The sequence below is a fragment of the Bombyx mandarina genome, chromosome 20 (genome assembly GCF_030267445.1).
Source record: "Bombyx mandarina strain Sakado chromosome 20, ASM3026744v2".
Lineage (NCBI taxonomy): Eukaryota > Metazoa > Arthropoda > Insecta > Lepidoptera > Bombycidae > Bombyx > Bombyx mandarina.
In genome coordinates this window covers 8,779,927-8,799,894 of record NC_143226.1, presented here as the reverse complement: position 1 = coordinate 8,799,894, position 19,968 = coordinate 8,779,927, and the positions used below count along the sequence as shown (strand labels likewise).

Below are 19,968 nucleotides of genomic sequence, written 5' to 3'. Positions count from 1 at the left end.
CAGAGCCAAGCCGCTGCCTAAATCTACTTTAAATATAACTACTTTAAATATAAATATTAATGGGTTTTTTAAATTAGTGCGAGCCACGTACACTTGCATAGATCATGACCGGGCGTATGCAAGTTTTGTAGAGAATTACCTTATTAGGAAGGGAACAATTTAGTTCGCATCCAAATCATTGGATAGAGGCGTCCTAGTATGAACGCGGCTCGATCGCGTGCTGTCTTGTTGTGAGGGCTGAATGTCATCCCTATGTCGACGGTGACACCTATATATTTGACCTCCAGGCCCAAGGTATGGACTGGCCGAAAATGATAATGGGGCGAAAGGCTGAATTGTGTTAACGCGACTATTACGAACTGGAATATCATAGAAATATAACATTTCATGCAGTCATAATATTTATGATGATTCAAAGCCAAAATTATTACAATAAGCCACTGCTACAGAAACCACACTACATAGTAGTAGAGACATCTAGCGCATTGCAGTTAAACTAAACTTAGCGCCATCTGTAGTCGAATAGTGTTACTAAGCGGACGACTTTGCGCATATACCTTCTAATTTTAAAAGGCACATACCAATGCCAAAATAAAGACTCAAATTGTAAACTTCCGAAATTTGTTGGATTACACATGGATAATCCATTGACATTTACACAGGCATACACAGATGAAAAAAAAGCACCGACTTGCTTCCGACTAGTGATTTGTTGACCTAAATACTTATACAATAACGTCTAAATCAGTAAATACTTACATTTTAAAAAGTTTTTGGATAAATAATGCTAATTATAAAACCATGATAAGTATATTTCTATTATCTTAACAATGTTTTCAGAGCCTACCTGATAAAGTGTATTAATTAAATTAAAAAATTGCTCTCGTTAAAGTTTTGTGGTTGAGTTCTGATTGAAAATGTCTTTTGTAAAGTGTTGTTTTGAAGGTGGTGAAGGACAAGATTTTTTGGATTCGTTTGTACAAAAATGTACAGATCCTGGATGTAAGTAAAAGCTAAATTAATCATGTTTTCAATTTACAGTTTCTTAATTTTCACTAGTTTCATTTTAAAACAATTCAAAATTAGTAGCTCATGCTTTTAGATCAAATCAGAACTACGCGTTTTTAATATGGTTATATGTTGGGAATGGGTCGTATTATCGATTAACAGTTTGAATTGCCGCTGCAGTAGAATCCTTTCATTGGTGCTGTATTTGCCCATTCATTCAAATAAGAACAACTTCAGAGAGGTACTCATATAATGATTTTAAAACGAGTACGATAAGAATGTCACAATAGCAAAAAGTTTTGCAAATTATTGTCACCATCTTACCAGAATAACTCGAGAATCGCAGAAAACAATGTTATTTTACAATGTTCATTATGTATATCAAAAAAGTGCTTATGAGCACTAAATGTCATTTGAAATGATATTAATAAACCTAACTAATTAATATTTACCTTTTTCAGGACAAATCAGATCTTTTTTATTTTTTATTGTGATATTTTTTTACCTAATACAAGTTGCCAACAGATTTTTAATATTCTCCACTATTTCTGTCATTTTGATTTCTGAACGAAGGTTCCTGTAAAGCGACATAAATTGATCGTGTCTGAATCACTCGTATTTCGTGTCCTCTTTTACAATTTCTTTCATGGAGAGTTTTTAATTTTATGAACTCACGTTGTTATATCTCGTCAGAAAATGGCTCAAGGTATGTTTTAATGTTTTTAAATGTAATAAATCCGTGGAAGTTAGGGAGTTAATCAAAAAATTAATTGTTTACAAAACTCCTATTTTGACATATTGTCGGTCAGTCGCTATGACGCCATTTTGTTTCGATACCTGTCAGTTTGGAGCATGTTTTCATCGAATAGTGGGTGTAAAAACAGAATGCTTTACTTAAATTACCATTAAACCTCCGTTTTGAAATGAAATTTGAAAAGAAAGCAAGTGCACCGGGCTTTCGTTAAGCCGTGTTCCGTGTTCCGTAAACGTGTTACCGTGTTTTTTTTATTACAAAGACTAGTTTAAAGAGAAAACAAAATGACCACGACGACCGTACAAAACCAACCGAAGTCTAACAATTCACAGCACAATACACCGCCTGCAAAGCTTCAGAAGACGTATGGGAAGATAGTTTTGACGCTCTACAATTGTCTTCTACCGGAATCAGTATTCAAGGAGACACCTTCACAAGCTGATAGCCTTGACATCGAAACTGAGACAGATCTTAGGATCCTGGGTTGCGAAATGATACAAACAGCTGGCATCCTGCTCCGGCTACCCCAAGTAGCTATGGCGACTGGTCAGATTTATCTACAAAGGTTTTACTACTCGAAATCATTTGTACGATATCCCATGGAAACTATGGCAATGGGTAGCATATACTTAGCGTCCAAAGTCGAAGAGAAACCATGCAGAATAAGAGATGTAATCAATGTGTTTCACCACATCAAACAGGTCAGAGCGCAGAAAACAATAAGTCCAATGTTAGTTGACCAAAATTACATAGAATTGAAAAATCAGGTCATCAAAGCTGAAAGACGTATCTTAAAAGAGCTCGGATTCTGTGTACATGTTAAACATCCACACAAACTTATTGTGGTTTACTTACAATTACTGCAATATGAAAAAAACCGCCAACTAATGCAAATGGCTTGGAACTACATGAATGATGCTCTAAGGACAGATGTCTTTATGAGATTTCCTCCTGAAACCATTGCATGTGCTTGCATTTACTTGACGGCCAGAAAAATAGGTTTGCCGCTGCCCAATAACCCACACTGGTTCCTTCTATTCAAAGTTACAGAAGATGATATCAGGGAAGTGTCAATGAGGATACTACAATTATATAAACGTGCTAAAGTCAACCCTGAAGAATTGGAGACTAAAGTTGAAAACCTCCGCAAAATATACATAGCTAATAAACATTCACAGGCAATAAAAGATAAAGAAGCTAAGAACGAAGAAAAGAAACCCGAATCACCCACTGCATCAACTTCTAAAGACACCAGACGGGATACTAAGAAAGAAAAATCTCCTAAAACTCCACCTTTATCCTCAAAGTATCACAGTAGTCATAAATCAAAGAAGGAGCGGAGGTCAAGATCTCCTTATGATAAGAAGAGGGATTATTCAAGTAAGAGGCATCGTTCAAGGTCTCGTGATCGTGATGCAGATCGTTCTAAGGATCGGAGATCTGATGACAAGCGTAGTAGGATGTCATCAAGGAAATATGATGATTATGACAGGTCAAAGTCAAGTCGTGATGGACGGGATGACAAAAGGAAACATTAGTAACCTAAATGCTAGTATGTTTGCTACACAGATGATAAAACACAGACTGATAGATCTTTTAGTAGTGCTTTGTGATTATAAAAAATTGGTTTTTGCAACAATGAAAATTGTAAAATTATAAACAGAAACAAAAGGTTAAACTTCAAAGAAATTGCAATGAAAAATAGGATATATTTTGTCATCGCGCAATTGAGGCTTCGACCTCATGTCTCATTGTGGGTCAGGGCATTCACTTTTTATGTCTAATGTCTTCACTAAGCACAACCCCAAATGGGTTGTGAGCTTGTTCACTCATAAATGCTGTAAATAAATGAGAGTTTGGTATCAGCTGTGTGCTCTCTAAAGCATGAAACAATATTTTGTCCTGAGTCTTCTAAGAAAATCAGACCCAATAAGCTAAGAAAGTAAAAATCTTTCTATTATTTACACTGCAAAAACTACGACATATTATTGTGTTATGTAATTTATATAACATACAAGTTGAACTGTTTACATAAAACACTAGTTTAAGAATAGGGTTCAATAAACTTTCTGTAAATATAAAATTTGTGTCATTTCTGAGATTTTAAAACTGGAATATTGTGAAAAAATGTAGAACAGATACTACAAACTTTCCTGCTATAAATCAAATCACATTAACTTTATTTTATAACATACCCTTTCAATAAATGACTTTGTTTGAAATTAAACATAGAAATAAAAAACTTAACAATAACCAGTCACTCATGGTCATGGGAACCAGATACTGATATACATTAATTTATGTGTACATACATAGATAATAAACACAAGAAGATAGAGCTAACAAATCTGTTCATCACACAAATGTTTACCTGATATGGGAATCAAATCCACGACCACGCTCAACAGTCAGGGACGCTAACTACAGCACCATTGACTCATTTTATCAATTGTTATGTATTTTATTGTGGCCAATTTATATGTATGGTGTTTACTGTCTCTGTAATGACATTTTATTCATCATTGGGTCAAATCTGGCAGAGAAAAGGTGTGGTTCTGTCTCCACACCTATCACTTTCTGGTTCTGCTAGCTAGTGATTCAGTGTGTAGTGTTCCGTGATGAATCAAACAAGCAAAGGGCAAAGTATTTTAACACTTTACTAGAACAATGTTACCACCGGTACTAGTAAAAACTTAAAGTAGGAAAGTCACTACTGCTAGTCGGAGAAGGGACGAGGTAGAATAGTAGAACAAAATGTAATACATATGCACATGTTATTTGATTGCCAAGTTCATCGTTCGCACGGGTCTGGTCGCCAGTCTGGTGGTTAGATCAGTTTTTTGTTATAGCACCTTATTTATCCGGTAAACCAACCCCCGCTCGCCATCTCCAGTGGAGGGCGGAAGTCCGGCAATTTCCTTCTAATAAAAAAAATAAAAATTCACTACCAATATACATAGTTACTAAGTAAAAATAGCTAAGTTTGGCGTAAAGCTGCACGTCGATAATAGTTCCTTGAATGTATTTGAATTAAATATGTCGATGCTTCGGGCATTCTTCGAAGGATTTTCATCAGAATTAAACTATAGACTAACAATATTAAACGTTAAGGTATCTTTATAAAAAAAACAAAAACCTTATGCATTTCGGTTTGTTTTCTCATGAGAAAACTCTACTTCAAATCATGAAAGACAATAAATAATAGGACATTAGAATCGCCTATGAGTAGATGTCTGATATTTCTGAATTCTGTGACTTTCAGAAAAACAGTGACGTAGTGATACCATGACTAGTCTCGAACTTGTAACATCTTGATTAGGACGCGAAATATTGATATAATATCGCCAAGCTACAAACGCACTGTTATATCAGATGATAACAAACAATATCAGACACCTATAAATTGGTTGAATTATGTTGTAAAGATAACAGTTATTTTACGATAAGAGATTATAGATTGAAACATTTTGAACGGTATTTTCTAAGGATCGTTGTACATTCCCGCAAGAACCTTGCGCGAAGGCGTGACTGCGATAGTTGGAGTGTACACATCGGCGGCTTCCTACCGCGTCTTTCGATCCTCGCCGGCTTTTCAATGTAACAATAAAACAGCTGTGACAGTGAACCCAGGGTGCGAGGTGTCGCGATTACCGTATTTATCTCGTGGAGTGATCTCGCATACTTGATAATTGTAGGACTTTAGTGCGCCAGCGAGTCACGTGCTGTTTGTAGTAAGCAGTAGCAGTCGTAGGGCACGGAGTACATGTGAATGAAAAAAAAAATTTTTGATGTTTCAAGATTGATATTTTGGTAATCTATTTTTTCTTAAAACAAGTGCAACTAATAACAGACTATGGTGTTACAGAACACATCATCTGTAGTTCGGATTTTTGGTATGTAAATATTTTTATGATTTTGAAACACTCTTGTCGTAAACGAGATTAGAGCATTAAGCAGCTACCTGAGTCCACAGGATGTCACGATGTGAATGTCGAAATTGACCTCGAGTCATGAGGGACAGGGTCAAAGTCAAAATCAGCGCGTCCTAAAGAATTAATAAACACACACTCATCGATTGATGCATATTATGTGCGGAACTTACGATGAAAATCATCTTTCATAATGACGGGTGGCGTATTGTGAATTCTCACGGCTACCACAATTCTGCATATTTATACCGCGAAGCAGTCTTTTTGTCCCGATTTTAATGAGGAAAGAGCCATTACACAATATAATTGATGCCTCGACCTCACTTCTGTAACTATACTTGAGACCTTAGAACCTATATCTCAAGGTGGGTGGCGCATTTACGTTGTGGATGTCTATGGGCTCCAGTAACCACTTAACACTAGGTGGGTTGTGAGGTCGTCCACCCATCAAAGCAATAAAAAAAAAACGTCTCAAGGATAGTGTCTACGGGCTCCGGCAACACCCTAACACCAAATTAGCTATGAGCTTATCCTGTATTTCTCTAAAAGTATTTTTGCTTGTGATGACGTTATCCTCGGAAGGAACGGGTATTTTAGTAGTATCTTTGTTTAGATTAAACGCGACCTGCATTTGCCCCTTGAGGACGTTTTATACAAAAGGGTATTAGGGTAAAATAAGGGTTTCGATTTTCAGATGAATTTTAATGTCGCATGATGTCGGGTCGATATATCGTACCTGCCTAGGACAGATCTATTTTCAGATGAAACCTCCAGCGTTATATTTAGTCAGTGCACAGTCAAGCGCGCGGTTTGTTGTACGCTTTTGGAGTTGAAATGCTCGAAAACGTTCGTGGTCGTTTGAAAGTAATCAATACGGCTATCTTAAAGCATCGTTCCTGGATACGCAAATACGCACAATAGTTTTTGTAATATAAATATTTTGATCGATTAGTTATTGTTTACCTTATCTGGACTAAATTAGGGCGTTAAATACGATTATTTGTGTTGTGATTATGTGTACGCAGCCAAAAGAGCGCGCCTCAGACGTCGGCCTTGCGTCCGGCGTTCGCGTTGCATTGCTTTCAGTGACTTCTCAATATAGTGTGGTTCGAGAGAGGAATAACACTAAAGTTTTGTAAACAGATTGTATTATCCTATCGCAGACGCGTGGACGAGTACCTACTATTCGTTTGATTTTAAGCGGTTAACAGAGTTTGTGGCTATAAGACCCGCCACCCACCCCAAGATTTGAGGGAGAAGATTAGATTATTGGATATATAAGAAAACTTTTTTTTTTGCTTAAATAGGTGGCCGAGCTCACAGCCCACCTGGTGTTAAGCGGTTACTGGAGCCCATAGACATCTACGACCTAAATGCGCCACCCACCTTGAGATATCAGTTCTAAGGTCTCAGTATAGTTACAACGGCTACCCCGCCCTTCAAACCGAAACGCATTACTGCTTCACGGCAGAAATAGGCAGGTTGGTGGTACCTATCTGCGCGGACTCACAAGAGGTCCTACAACCATAAGAAAACTATGTTGATAGTATTGGTAATCAATGCCTACTACGGAGGATGAAGTAGTCGTAACCACGAAGAGCCCGACTTCACATCGGCCTGGCTTACAGTTTCCAATGATCATCTGATTAACCGTCAGACGGAGTAAACATAAGCGTGTCGGAATACCGAACAAGTTTCTATCTGCGGTTCTAAACAATATGACGATATCAATAATTAATTATTTTACCCATTAATGAAATACTAGAAAATCGCGATATCACCAAGGATCAAGTGTCAATTCTTATCACGGCTCTTATCAATCCGTGTATTTAGTAACGAAGCGTACGTTCGCGCGCGATGATGTGTCATTGCGAATACAACAATGTTCAATGAATTGTCGCAAGCTCTGCGAGGCTGACTCTGGCCTACACGCGTTCTAACAATAAGCGCCATCGACCAAAGTGTTTTTGCGGTTTTCCTGACACTCGGAGTCTGCTTGTAAACCGTTCGAATGAGCATGGCTGCGATGTTTGCACGATACAAAATATTTTACCACATCTCTAACGTACATTTGTGTTATATAGAGCTAGTGCGGAAGTTGTAATGTCAAGTTAGCGTGAAGCGGCAGGTGATTAGATTCTGAGAAAAAAAACAAAAATATTTTCCTTAAATGAGTTTTAAATAGAATTAATAATTGTCGCTAAGAGTGGAACAGTGAATATGACTCCGCTTCGGAAGATTGCGCATAGAGCTTGCTTCTTCATCAGTAGAACCGTGTATTTGACTTGTAAGTATGGACCAGGGTTGACGCAATTCAGTGCATACTTAAACAACGCCATTTTGCACCAGACATGATTCTCGCGGTGAAGGAGTAGCATCGTGTAATAATAATCAAACCCGCAAAATTATAATTTGCGTAATTACTGGTGGTAGGACGTGTTGTGAGTCCGCACAGGTAGGTACCACCACCCTGCCTATTTCTGCCGTGAAGCAGTAATACGTTTCGAAATGATTAGTGGGTCAGCCGTTTTTTCTTGCCTAGATATGTGGACGAGCTCACAGCCCACCTGGTGTTAAGTGGTTGCTGGAACCCATAGACATCTACAACGTAAATGCGCCACACACCTTGAGATATAAGTTCTAAGGTCTCAGTATAGTTACAACGGCTGCCTCACCCTTCAAACCGAAACGCATTACTGCTTCACGGCAGAAATAGGTGGGGTGGTGGTACCTACCCGTGCGGACTCACAAGAGGTCCTACCACCAGTAAGAAAACTGAGATTTAGAACTCATGTCTCAAGGTAGATGGCGGCATTTACATTGTTGATGTCCATGGGTTACGGTAACCACTTAACCTCAGGTGCACCGTGAGATAATTTTCTAAGAAAAAAAAAAGTCATATATTTCCGCTGCAAAGTTTAGTAATTCTAAAGCAAGGGGGCTTTAGGGCCTCGTGCCTCGAAGAAGTTCCATATGTAAAGTTATTAAACTGATAGGATCTTACGTGGTAAAATAGTGCAATTTATAGTATGCAGTATCAATCAGAAACAAAATGTCCGATTCCGGACAGCACCTAGGCCCCGTTAATGATTGAGAGGAATTAGTAGCACACCTACATATACTGTATTATATAGCAGGTAGACATTTACCACTAAATGACTTCCCTTACACTCTTACACCCGACGTCCGATCTCCGTCCGGGTAGACATTTACCAAGTCCAACATTGCTTTGCTGTATATTGACAAAAGATTGCGGCAAGAACAAGTAGAAATCAATATTACCAATTGAGTTAACTGTCACCTGTGGAATGAACACATAATCTTATCTAGTTACTTGCGACTTGTTCATAAGGTTGTGCAAGAACATATAAACAATGATAGATATTGAAAGTTAATTAATTGGGCATTGTTATATTGTTCAAATCGTGCTTTCGTTAGCGACAGTCGCAGGTCAGTTGCGGATTGCAGAGATCAGACGACGACAATCGATCTGTATATAACGCCCATCCAATACGATTGTCTTCAAATAATAATATTAACATGTGTGCAATGTAAAGACAGTGGTTACTAAAGATAAGAATGTCGAAAAAGACCACTAACCACATGTTTGTTCCGAGGACTGCTATCTGAGTATTTTTAGTTCCGTATCTTTCAGGATACTTATATTATTTATCGTCTTTCGACAGTAAGTAGGCGCATACTGTCATAAGGTGCATTGTGAGGTTGCCGTACATATGCGAGGGCCAGTCAAAACATTTCACTGACAGAGGTCGTTACGCAAGTTTTTGTTTCTTTTCATTTACTTAATTTTTGCTGCCACCTTGTGACATGAGGTCTAAGTCATAGTACGACTGCCGTTCGACACTTCAATCGCGCGCGTGCCCGTGCGAGCCCATTAAATGATATAATAGCGTAATGTAATGGGCGTCGGTATGCCACCTACTCGGCCGTAAAAATATAACGCCGAGCAACGAGCGGCGGTCAACTAACCCGAACTAGGGCTTCAGTGGCCCAGAGGAACTAAATCACCTCTGAAATTCTGTTGTGGAAGGACGTGGGAACCCACCACTAGCAATTTTCCCAAGAAAACCTTTACGTATGTATTCCGTAAAGGTCACAATCCTCAGCACTGAGGAACACGACGCACGGAGGAGGAGTAGGAGCGTAATGTAATGACTGAACTATTAAACCAGTAATACGTTGTCGCCAGGTTGTTGCGGCTGCTGCTCGGCGCTGCGGCCGCGCTACAAGCGCCTCGTCGACAACATCTTCCCGGCGTCACCCCAGGATGGACTCGTTAAATCTAACATGGAAAAGCTCACTTTCTACTCCTTATCCAGTCCGGAAAAACTGGACAGGATCGGAGAGTATCTCTTCCAGAAAGCTTCCAGGGATATTTATAGAAGGAGACACGGGTAAGTAGAGATTTGAGCATCGTAACGAGAACGCTGTCTTTCGTGTTGATATGTTTGAATTGGGTGCCCTGCGCTCCGATTCGAAAGGGAGGATAGCTTAACGGAGGACCTTCGAACTGGCCGTGGAACGCTACCTCCATTATGTCGAAGTCTCGAAATTTAACTCATTCATGCTCTGCGCTGTTCTAAAGCATCTGTGACCTAATCATTTACCAATTAATTTAATTTATTTATAAAATGGACCCGAGGAAGCCATTGAGATATGTTTAAGGAAAACAAAGCTTAGAAAGAAATTATTTTATAGGTATTTGAATATCCTTCACGTCGTACAAGGTTGAGTGTCAGCATGGCGCCGGCAACAATCCGCCGAAATAACATGCAGGACACGCCAAACTCACACATTCACTTTAATTTATTTTCCAGATTCGTAATAATAGCGATGGAGGCGATGGACCAGCTGCTGGTCGCGTGCCACTCGCAGACCCTCAATCTCTTCGTGGAAAGCTTCCTCAAAATGGTTCAGAAATTACTGGAGTCCACTGACCCGCAGCTGCAGATCCTCGCCACACAGAGTGTTAGTATTGTAGTCCTAATGAGATAATGTAAAAATATATTTCATCAGTAGAGTTCTATTATGAAGATCGAAGACAAGGGAGATATGTACAACTTCCGACGTTCTTGAGTGATTTATTATTGCGTGTGTACGGATTGTACTTGTTTGCTTTTAGAACCTAATTGTGTTAAGCGTCCAACAGCGTTGTGATCTAATTTGTCACCTATAACCTGCTGCAGTAGATTCAGAATTCAAAGACGAATTTAATAATCAATTACCTGGCGTGATGATTTATGGTTCCAAAAAGATTAACGTTCACGAGCCAACTAAACATTGTTTGAGAAATGAACATTTTGTAAGCTTTTATAATGCAATATGACGTCACTTTTAACCTTTTTTTTATTGATTAGATGGATGGATGACCTCACAGCCCACCTGGTGTTAAGTGGTTACTGGAGCCCATAGACATATACGACGTAAATGCGACACCCACCTTGACATATAAGTTCTAAGATCTCAGTATAATTACAACGGCTGCCCTACCCTTCAGACCAAACGCATTACTGCTTCACGGCAGAAATAAGCAGGGGGGTGGTACCTACCAGTAATTACGCAAATTATAATATTTGCGGGCTTGATTTTTATTACACGATGTTATTCCTTCACCGTGGAAGTCAATCGTGAATGTTGTGAACATCTGTTCCTGTCTCTCTCTTAATCTCCACTAAAATCTGTATCTCTACCAGTAATGCCCCAAGGTCGAGTGAGCGTCCCGCACTGAGCTCGTCTGTTTGTTCGTCTCCAGTTCGTTCGGTTCGCGAACATCGAGGAGGACACGCCGTCCTACCACCGCCGCTACGACTTCTTCGTGTCCAAGTTCAGCGCCATGTGCCACAGCAACCACGGGGAGCCGGGCCCCCGGGACCGGATCCGGCTGGCCGGGATACAGGGCCTGCAGGTACGCACCCAGCCCGCCAGTTTACGTCGTGTTGTGAGTTGATACGAGGCTGAGTGTCGCGTTGTGTTTCCAGGGCGTCATCAGGAAGACGGTGTCGGACGACCTGGTGGAGAACATATGGGAGGCGCAGCACATGGACAAGATAGTCCCCTCGCTGCTGTACAACATGCAGGTGCGTGCGGGGGTGCGGGGGTATGGGGGAGGGGGTGCGCGTGGAGGAGGCTGTAGAGTGTGGTGGTGTGCAGTCGGCGGAGAAGTACGAGACGGTGTCGTGCGCGGAGGGCGGCGGCGCGGGCGGCGAGGAGGGCGAGGAGGAGTCCCCGCCGCGGCTGGCGGAGGCCTGCCTGCGCGACCTGCTGGCGCGCGCCTCCTTCGGACACATCCGCTCCGTGCTGCGGCCCGTGCTCACGTGAGTAGCCCTGCCAGCAGGTTGCAACTGGAGACACTTGAGTATTTGTATGACATTTTTACGATAAAAAATTTCTTCTCACTTACTCTATTGTATTGAATTGGTAGAAAATGATTTTCTTCATTTTAGTTCAGTTAGCTTACGAAAACGTGTGTTTTGGTTTGTAAGTATTATTCATTATCTTGTTGATACTGATTTCCAGATTAGAGAGGGAGTGTAAAGGTAACGGAAAGTGTAACTTTTTCGTCTTGGAACAAACATTAAAATTTCATCTCCATTCAATCTCCATCAAAAAAAAAAATTCTTAACTTATAGAACACGTGTTTATAAGTAGTTCTTACCCCATTCGTCGACGCCTTTCCCCCAATTTCTTGTTCAAATCCGACTCATTCTTATTTGTTTATACTACATGAAAAACAATAATGATACATCACTTTTATCATATGTATACTGTTCCCAAAACACCTAAAATAACTCTCAAAATTTCACTTGATAAAAATTTCAAATATTTAGTAACAAAGACAATTAAAATGTTTTGAAGACTAAATTTTGTAGTTTTCCGATCCGTTTGACAAATTAATGTTGTTTCTTAAATTTTCAATAACAAGACAACTGGATGTCGCGAAATTAAAGAATGAATATTACTAACTTCAATTAAAATTGGACCATACAGTTAAAAATGCAAAATCAATGCGCACTAAGGTCGCAAATAAAATCCCAGATTTGTCCGTATTTTATCCCTAGTTCCTATTCCCCCAATTTACGGTATCTGTTTGAATAAAGACGTCAGTAGAGAACAGAGAATGTCAAAAAAATTTTTAATTATAATAATTATCGAGAATTATTTTCATTAAAATCTAATGCTCTCAATGGGCGTGGTAATTGTGGAATTTCAATTTTTTTGGTTTATTTTTCGGCCGCGACTACTGCCGGTCACCACGACCAGCTGTGGTCCGCTTGTGGTCCGCCCAGTGACACGTCGTGTTCTGTGCAGGCACTTCGACCGGCACGACCTGTGGATACCGACCGACTTCGCCGTCCACGTCTTCAAAATCATCATGTTCTCGATACAGGTTTTTATTTTTTTTAAGGGATTTTATGACCTGGTTACAAAGACCTTTAGGTCATGTCTTATTTTACTTTATATTCTTATTTTTATGAACAATGATATTATGGAGTGAAACGAAATGAAATGAAGATGATTAATTTGAGACATTAATCAACTGGGATGAATTTAAATGATATGATATGGGATGACATATAATCTCATTAAAATGGTGGTGATTCACTGAGATTTTTTCAGTGGACATTTTGGAGAATTCCGAGAAGTTACGTCTAGCGGCTTTGTTTCATTTTTCCACATTTGTGCACTTTCATAGTTATTAAACAGTTTATAAACCATCGTTATTGCACATTTAAACCTGAAGAAACACTAAATAGACAACATAAAACAAGTTCGTGCGCCGCGGCACTACGCTGTACTGGGTCGGTGGGTGGCGTGTAGTTGAGGCGCTTGTGTGTGCAGGCGCAGTACTCGTACAGCGTGGTGGAGGCGCTCATGCAGCAGCTGGAGGCGGGGCGCGGGGGGGTGCGGGCGGCGCGCGCGGCCGTGCTCGCCGCCATCGTCGGCATCGCCGCCGGGGACAGCGTCGGTGAGTGTGTGTCCCACCCGCCGCGCCGCACCACGCCGCACCGCACCACGCGATCATACGTGACTACAAGTCTATCCGCCGCAGGTCCGTCCGTGCTGGAGATCATCAACAACATCCTGACCAACCTGCGCGCGTCCGTGGCGCGGGGCGCAGAGGTGCGTGCCCCCAGCCCCTTCACGTCCACACTCCGATGTGTCACCCCCCTCGAGACACGAGTACAGTGCAGCGGCTACCCTTCAAACTGATAGCATTACTGCTTTGAAGCAGAATGTGCCTTCGGGCGGGCACACAGAATGCTCCACGCAAATTGTAACCTTTGCGGGTTTGATTTTTATTAAACAACTAGCTGACCCGGCAGACTTCGTAGTGCCTCAATCGATAAATAAAACACCTAAACTTTTGTATAAAATAAACTTAAAACAAACAAAAGGTATCCGTCCGACGGGGGACACATCAAAGGAAACACAAAATTGTTTTATCTATTTAATTCCGAGCATTTCCATATTTATCTACCTTTTAAACCTTCTCTGGACTTCCACAAATAATTCAAGACGAAAATTAGCCAAATCGATCCATCCGTTCTCGAGTTTTAGCGAGACTAACGAACAGCAATTCATTTTTAAATATATAAATAGATATTCTTTCTTCACGTGAACTGGCACAAAATGTAAACGAATGTTTTAATACTTCATAAAGTGAACAATGACTTTGTAAAAATATATAATTGCTATGTTCTTACAAGATATCCGCCTGTGTGTGCCCGTACCGCAGAAGGAGACCGAGGAGAAGCTGTACCAGGAGGCGCTGATCAACGCGCTGGGAGAGTTCGCGGACCACCTGCCGGACTACCAGAAGATCGACATCATGATGTTCATCGTCAACAAGGTGCCCGGCGCCGCCAAGCCCAGCCGCGCCGACGCCATGCTGCAGCACATCCTGCTCAAGTCGCTGCTCAAGGTCTCCAGCCCCCGCCCCCAACCCCCCGCCCCCCGCCGGCCCCTGTCCGCCGCACTCACCGGAGGCCTTGTCCGCATTCCGCAGGTCGGGGCTACTTACAAAACAACAGAGCTTTCGAAAGCCTTCCCCGCAGCTTTCCTGGAAGCTCTGCTCCGACTGTCCAGCGCTACAGAGCCGTCCACCAGGGTGCTGCTGCAGCGAATTCTGCACACGCTGCTGGACAGGAGGGACAACGTGCCGAGACTCGCCGTCGTCACGTACGTACCCACGTGCGCTGATGTCCGTGGACAGGTCCCATCGTGTCGCTGCACGTTGTGAGGCATGAGATTCAAAATTCGATGACCGGAGAACTAGAACGACAATTTTTTTTTTATATATTTGATTATTATAAATAAGATTTAAATATCGCAAAATCCCCGACGCCTCACATCTGGAGGTGTGAGGCCGAAGACAATACCGTAACAATTATTCATCGAATGAACAAATGATCGTGTGTTTATTGGTTTGTGCTCCATACCATAACATATTATTATGGTCTATCCGATACATTTCTAAGCGATTTTATGACCTGGTAACTGAAACCTTTAAGTCATGTCTTATTTTTATTTACATTCTTATTTTTATGAAAAATGATAATATGGAGTGAAATGCAATTACATGAAATGATATGATATGGGATGAGATATAATCTGAGTAAAATGGTGATCATTTACTGAGATTTTTTCAGTGGAATTTTTGGAGGATCCCGGGAAGTTACGTCCAGCGGCTTTGTTTCATTTTCCCACATTTGTGCACTTTCACAGATATTAAACAGTTAATGAATTACCGTTATTACACATTTAAACCCGAAGAAACACTAAATAGACAAAATAAAACAAATCACACAACTTCACTCCTCGCGTTCCCGCTAAAAAGCCCCCTGCACGATACATTCGTTTTCGGGGAGGTCGACGCGCAGTCGCCTGCCATGATGTACCCCAGTGTCGTGTTGTCGCTGCAGGCTGGACTACGACGCCGCGGGCCTCTCCGTGGAGAAGTGCTCCCGACAGGACCTGATCTTCATCAGCAAGCACGGATACGCCATATTCAGCGCGCTGTATGAAGGTACCGTCCTCGGCTGCAGCCCGCAGGTCTAGTCCAATGATGCAGAGCAGGAAGTTGTCTTTCTTGTTTTGCATTCTATGTTCTGCCGATTCTTTCTTTTAAATATGCTTACAAAGTAAAGTTCATGCTGCTTCTTCTTTTCGCTTCGGTTTCCTCAATACCGAGGGGCGTGACCACCTCCTCGCAACAAGAGCTTATTACGGATCATTCAACGCCATTTGCCTCTATCTGCCGCCGAATGTAGAGCATCGTGAACTGTGGTGTCGAGGGTAGTGCGGATCTGGTCACTCCAACGTGTCGGGCCTCTACCTCGTGGTCTTCTTCCGTTCACCTTGCCAGTCACCATTAGTTTCTGTAAGCTGCTGTGATCCTTTCTTGCAATGTGGCCGAAGTATTCCAGAACTCTACGTAGACAGATGGTAGAAAGCCTCGTCTTTATCTGGAGTTCTTTGAGGATCGACACGTTGGTGCGATGTGCTGTCTAGAGAATTTCTGGCAGCTTAGTTCATGCTGCAGGAAATACAAATGTTTAAGCTACTTCACCCGAGTGTACCTTAAGCTCCCCGGTGGGGCCGGCGCTCTGTGCAGGGCTGCAGCTGGAGTCCAACAGCACGGAGAACATCGCGTGCATCTACACCACCATCGCGCTGCTGTGCGTCGAGCTGGCGGCCGACGACACGCTGTGCGACCTCATGCTGCTCATCCTGGCGTGAGTACCCGCCCCGCCCCGCCGCGCCCTGGAGCCCATAGACATCTACAACGTAAATGCGCCACACACCTTGAGATATAAATTTTATAGTCTCAGTATATTTACAACGGCTGCCTCACCCTTTAAGCCGAAACGCATTACTGCTTAGCTTACTGCTTCACGGCAGAAATAGGCAGGGTGGTGGTACCTACCCGCGCGGACTCACCAGAGGTCCTACCACCAGTAATTACGCAAATTATAGTTTTTGCGGGTTTGATTTTTATTACACGATGTTATTCCTTCACCGTGGAAGTCAATCGTGAACATTTGTTAAGTACGTATTTCATTAGAAAAATTGGTACCCGCCTGCGGGATTCGAACACCGGTGCATCGCTCGATACGAATGCATCGGACGTCTTATCCTATAGGCCACGATGACAGATCGACTTGTGTGACGAACCAAAGAGTTAGTTCCGCCGCTCTTGTTCCAGCATCCAGCAGTCGAGCATATCGAACCCCGTGCTGTCGGTGTCGCAGCAGTGCCAGCTGCAGGCCGTCAGCATCTCCCTGGCCGCGCTGCTGCCGCACGTCGCCAAGCTGCCGCGCCTCGCCGACTACATCCACAAGGTGCGACCCCACACCCGCACCACGCCCACCACACGCGCGGCCCCCCGACCTCACCCGCCCACTGTTCCAGGTGGTGGAGGCTCGCCGCGAAGAGTGCGGTCACCTGCTGCCGCCCCTCCAGCACGAGTACCGACTGTCCGACCCGACCCTGTTGCCGGCTAAGGTGCCCTACCTTATGATGGACCAGGTGTGTTTGAGTGCTTCACTCTTTTTTGGGATTACATTTAAGAAAAGGAGAAAAATATACACACAGGGCGCTCTGCCACCCGCTCGGGGCTCGGGACAGCAGCCGCACTGCGCGGTGCGACCCGGCCCCGCGCCCCTGGGTGCAAGTGTGCCCACATGAACCATTCTACCCGCGTGTCTACAGATGGCGATATCCGAGTGCCTGAAGGCGAGCGGCGTGGAGTGCGGCCGGCTGCAGGGCGCCGCGCCCTACTGCGGGGGAGGCCCGCTGCAGCACCGGCACAGCTGGATCGAGACCGGTACTCACAATATCTTACTAATTAATGAATTAATATCATATTTAAAAAAAATCTAATATTAAAAAATAAATAAATAATAATTACAAATAAATAAATAAAAGACATGCCCGCTGAGTTTCTTTCCAATATTCTCAGGACGGAGGCTAGTTCTTGTGAATTGGCGATAGTTCTTTTGACGTTCAACAAGTATGTACTTTCATTTATGTGGAATAAAAAAAAAATAAAAAAATTCATCGTTCATTGTCAACTCGGGGAGCACTAGAGCCCCATCGGACTCCCGGGTACCGGAGCGGTTCGCTTATATTTATATCGAGTGATAAATGTTAGGTTTAGAACTAATAATTGTATAGAACAAGTGTGCCACACCCTCTTCGACTGATTGTCTCTAGAGAGCATGAACACTTTGAGAACCGTTGCCGTTGATCAAGCGCTGTATGTCACCCGGCTGCGTTATGTCGGCCCAGAGCACCCGCTCGTGTCTCCCCGGCGGGCCGTCGTCCGTCGGAGAATGGGCAGAATGATTGCGCGAATCGGGTCGAGGGGGGGCACACTATGGCGCGGGGTAGCGGGGGCTGTGAGCCAGTCTGCGTGCCGAGCCGCATCGAGACCTTAAATAAATAATGAATAATACATCGGCAGGCGCCGCGGCGGGCCGGGACAGCCTGGCGGACATCGCGGCCGGCACGGAGCCCGACAGCGCCGCCAGCTCGCCCACACTCGCAAGGGTACGTGCCTGCTCACTGCACCGCACGGACGCAGAGTGAACGTAACGTTGTGGCCACTGGACAACAGCAGCCGCTTCAGCTGTGGATCGTAGTTTTGGTTTATTATTGCATGCTGTGAAATATCCAGCCACTGCATCACTACAGTTGAGTTAGCACGATGACTGGTGGTAGGACCTTTTGTGAGTCCGCACAAGTAGGTACCACCACCCTGCCTATTGCTGCCGTGAAGCAGTAATACGTTTCAGTTTGAAGGGTGGGGCAGCCGCTGTAACTATATTGAGACCTTAGAACTCATATGTCAAGGTGGGTGGCAAATTGACGTTGTAGATGTCTGGGCTCCAGTAACCACTTAATACCAGGTAGGCTGTGAGCTCGTCCACCTATCTAAGCAATAAAACAAAAAGAAAATGATCTTGAGAGGTACCGCCCCGCGATTTGCGGGCTGGGGACCCGTGTGTAAGTCCGCGCGCTCTGTAGTCGGCCGCCGGCTTAGCCACGAGCATCATGACCCCTATTTCCCACCCCACCCTCACCCTCACCCTCACTCTATCCCCCGTGTCGCAGTCGTAACTCTTAGGTTAAGAAATGCTATATTTAGCTCGTTGATTTGTTTCCGACGACAGCGCAGCGACAGTGGGTTCTGGTACCGCGGACACGAGGACGACCGCGCCAGCACCTCCAGGCACGGGAGGAGGTTTGAGGGAGACACGGTTATTGTATTTGTAATATTATGTTTATGTGCGTAGAGTTCAATACGGGGCGCCGCCAGCACAGTCGCAGGGCAGTGTATAGCTGGGTATAATCAAAGTTACCAAGGAACGGTCAAACATTACTGTTATATTGAAGTTAGAGATAGAGCACATCAACTATGGTGTGCTTCGTTCAGCGACTTCCTTTTCCTTCAACTTCCCATTTTATCAAACTCCCATCTGATTCCCGTGTGCTACCTCGTGGAGCGCGCGTGGCTGAGTGCGTGGTCCGCAGCAGGCGCCGGCGGAGTGCGCGGGGGTGAGCCTGGAGGCGCTGCGGCGCGCGGCGGAGGGCGGGTCGGGGGCGGAGCGCCGGGACGCAGCGCAGCGCCGCCGGGCACTCAACCTCGCCTTCCGCACCGCGCCCTTCCACCACCTCATGCAGGTCACGCAGCCCAAGGTACGTGCGCCGCACTAGCCCGTACATAGGGAAGTCAGTATGAAACTGATTTATTTTGTATTTTTGATGTGAAACATCGACATCATAGCCGCACGTAAAACCGATTTCTGGCGTGGCGACGCATGCGGTGGCGACGCGTCGCCATGCGCAATCGACTGTGCGATTCTCTCCCACTCGATCCGGCGTCAAGCCATCTCTCTCGCTACACTGAGCTCGGATACCTATAGTGTATACTCCGTAGTGTATAGTGCAGTGTTGTTTACTACAGTACACATAACCTGTGTTTTACTTGAAAACAAATTATTTTTTCGTAATATTTTATTTTATCATTATGACATATTTAGTTCCTATCACAATCTGTTCTTTTCTGCATATTACTTTACAAAATAATGTCGATGTTTCATATCTGCCAAGCGTCCCGTGACGGCTCACATTTTATTTATTTATTTATTAGACTCACAATAAACATCACAAGCTAAAAAGATACATAAAAAACACAAGTAGAAAGGAACATAAGTTATGTGTGCACGACAAAACAAGACCAAGTGCTGAATT

The 19,968-nt window shown here is 43.4% G+C and overlaps 2 protein-coding genes across 9 annotated transcripts in view; both read left to right on the top strand.

The window, feature by feature from the left end:
• The first annotated feature begins 685 nt into the window (after positions 1-685).
• Positions 686-19,968, top strand: part of stmA (Protein EFR3 homolog stmA) — a 23,765-nt gene continuing 4,482 nt past the window's right edge. For 3 of the 8 annotated variants that reach the window (XM_089735690.1, XM_089735689.1, XM_089735688.1), the window contains exons 1-18: positions 687-1,002; positions 9,902-10,106; positions 10,530-10,680; positions 11,465-11,617; positions 11,691-11,789; positions 11,863-12,026; positions 13,021-13,099; positions 13,552-13,678; positions 13,763-13,833; positions 14,450-14,635; positions 14,720-14,892; positions 15,636-15,739; positions 16,328-16,448; positions 16,919-17,054; positions 17,125-17,241; positions 17,425-17,539; positions 18,179-18,264; positions 19,249-19,413. In XM_089735690.1, the coding sequence (XP_089591816.1) occupies positions 918-1,002; positions 9,902-10,106; positions 10,530-10,680; positions 11,465-11,617; positions 11,691-11,789; positions 11,863-12,026; positions 13,021-13,099; positions 13,552-13,678; positions 13,763-13,833; positions 14,450-14,635; positions 14,720-14,892; positions 15,636-15,739; positions 16,328-16,448; positions 16,919-17,054; positions 17,125-17,241; positions 17,425-17,539; positions 18,179-18,264; positions 19,249-19,413 (2,337 nt within the window). In that variant the 5' untranslated portion in view covers positions 687-917. Of the gene's footprint in view, positions 1,003-1,558; positions 1,715-7,765; positions 7,979-9,901; positions 10,107-10,529; positions 10,681-11,464; positions 11,618-11,690; positions 11,790-11,862; positions 12,027-13,020; positions 13,100-13,551; positions 13,679-13,762; positions 13,834-14,449; positions 14,636-14,719; positions 14,893-15,635; positions 15,740-16,327; positions 16,449-16,918; positions 17,055-17,124; positions 17,242-17,424; positions 17,540-18,178; positions 18,265-18,887; positions 18,975-19,248; positions 19,414-19,968 lie in introns of those variants that run through there. The other 5 variants (XM_089735695.1, XM_089735692.1, XM_089735691.1 and 2 more) reach the window with 5 other exon arrangements.
• Positions 1,736-3,845, top strand: Ccnl1 (cyclin L1). Its single transcript, XM_028185517.2, has one exon. The coding sequence runs from the start codon at positions 2,047-2,049 to the stop codon at positions 3,298-3,300; it is 1,254 nt and encodes a 417-aa protein (XP_028041318.1). The 5' UTR covers positions 1,736-2,046; the 3' UTR covers positions 3,301-3,845.

Coding starts and splice junctions, on each gene's coding strand:
- Ccnl1 (XM_028185517.2), top strand. CDS start 2,047: ATGACCACGACGACCGTACAAAACCAACCGAAGTCTAACAATTCACAG.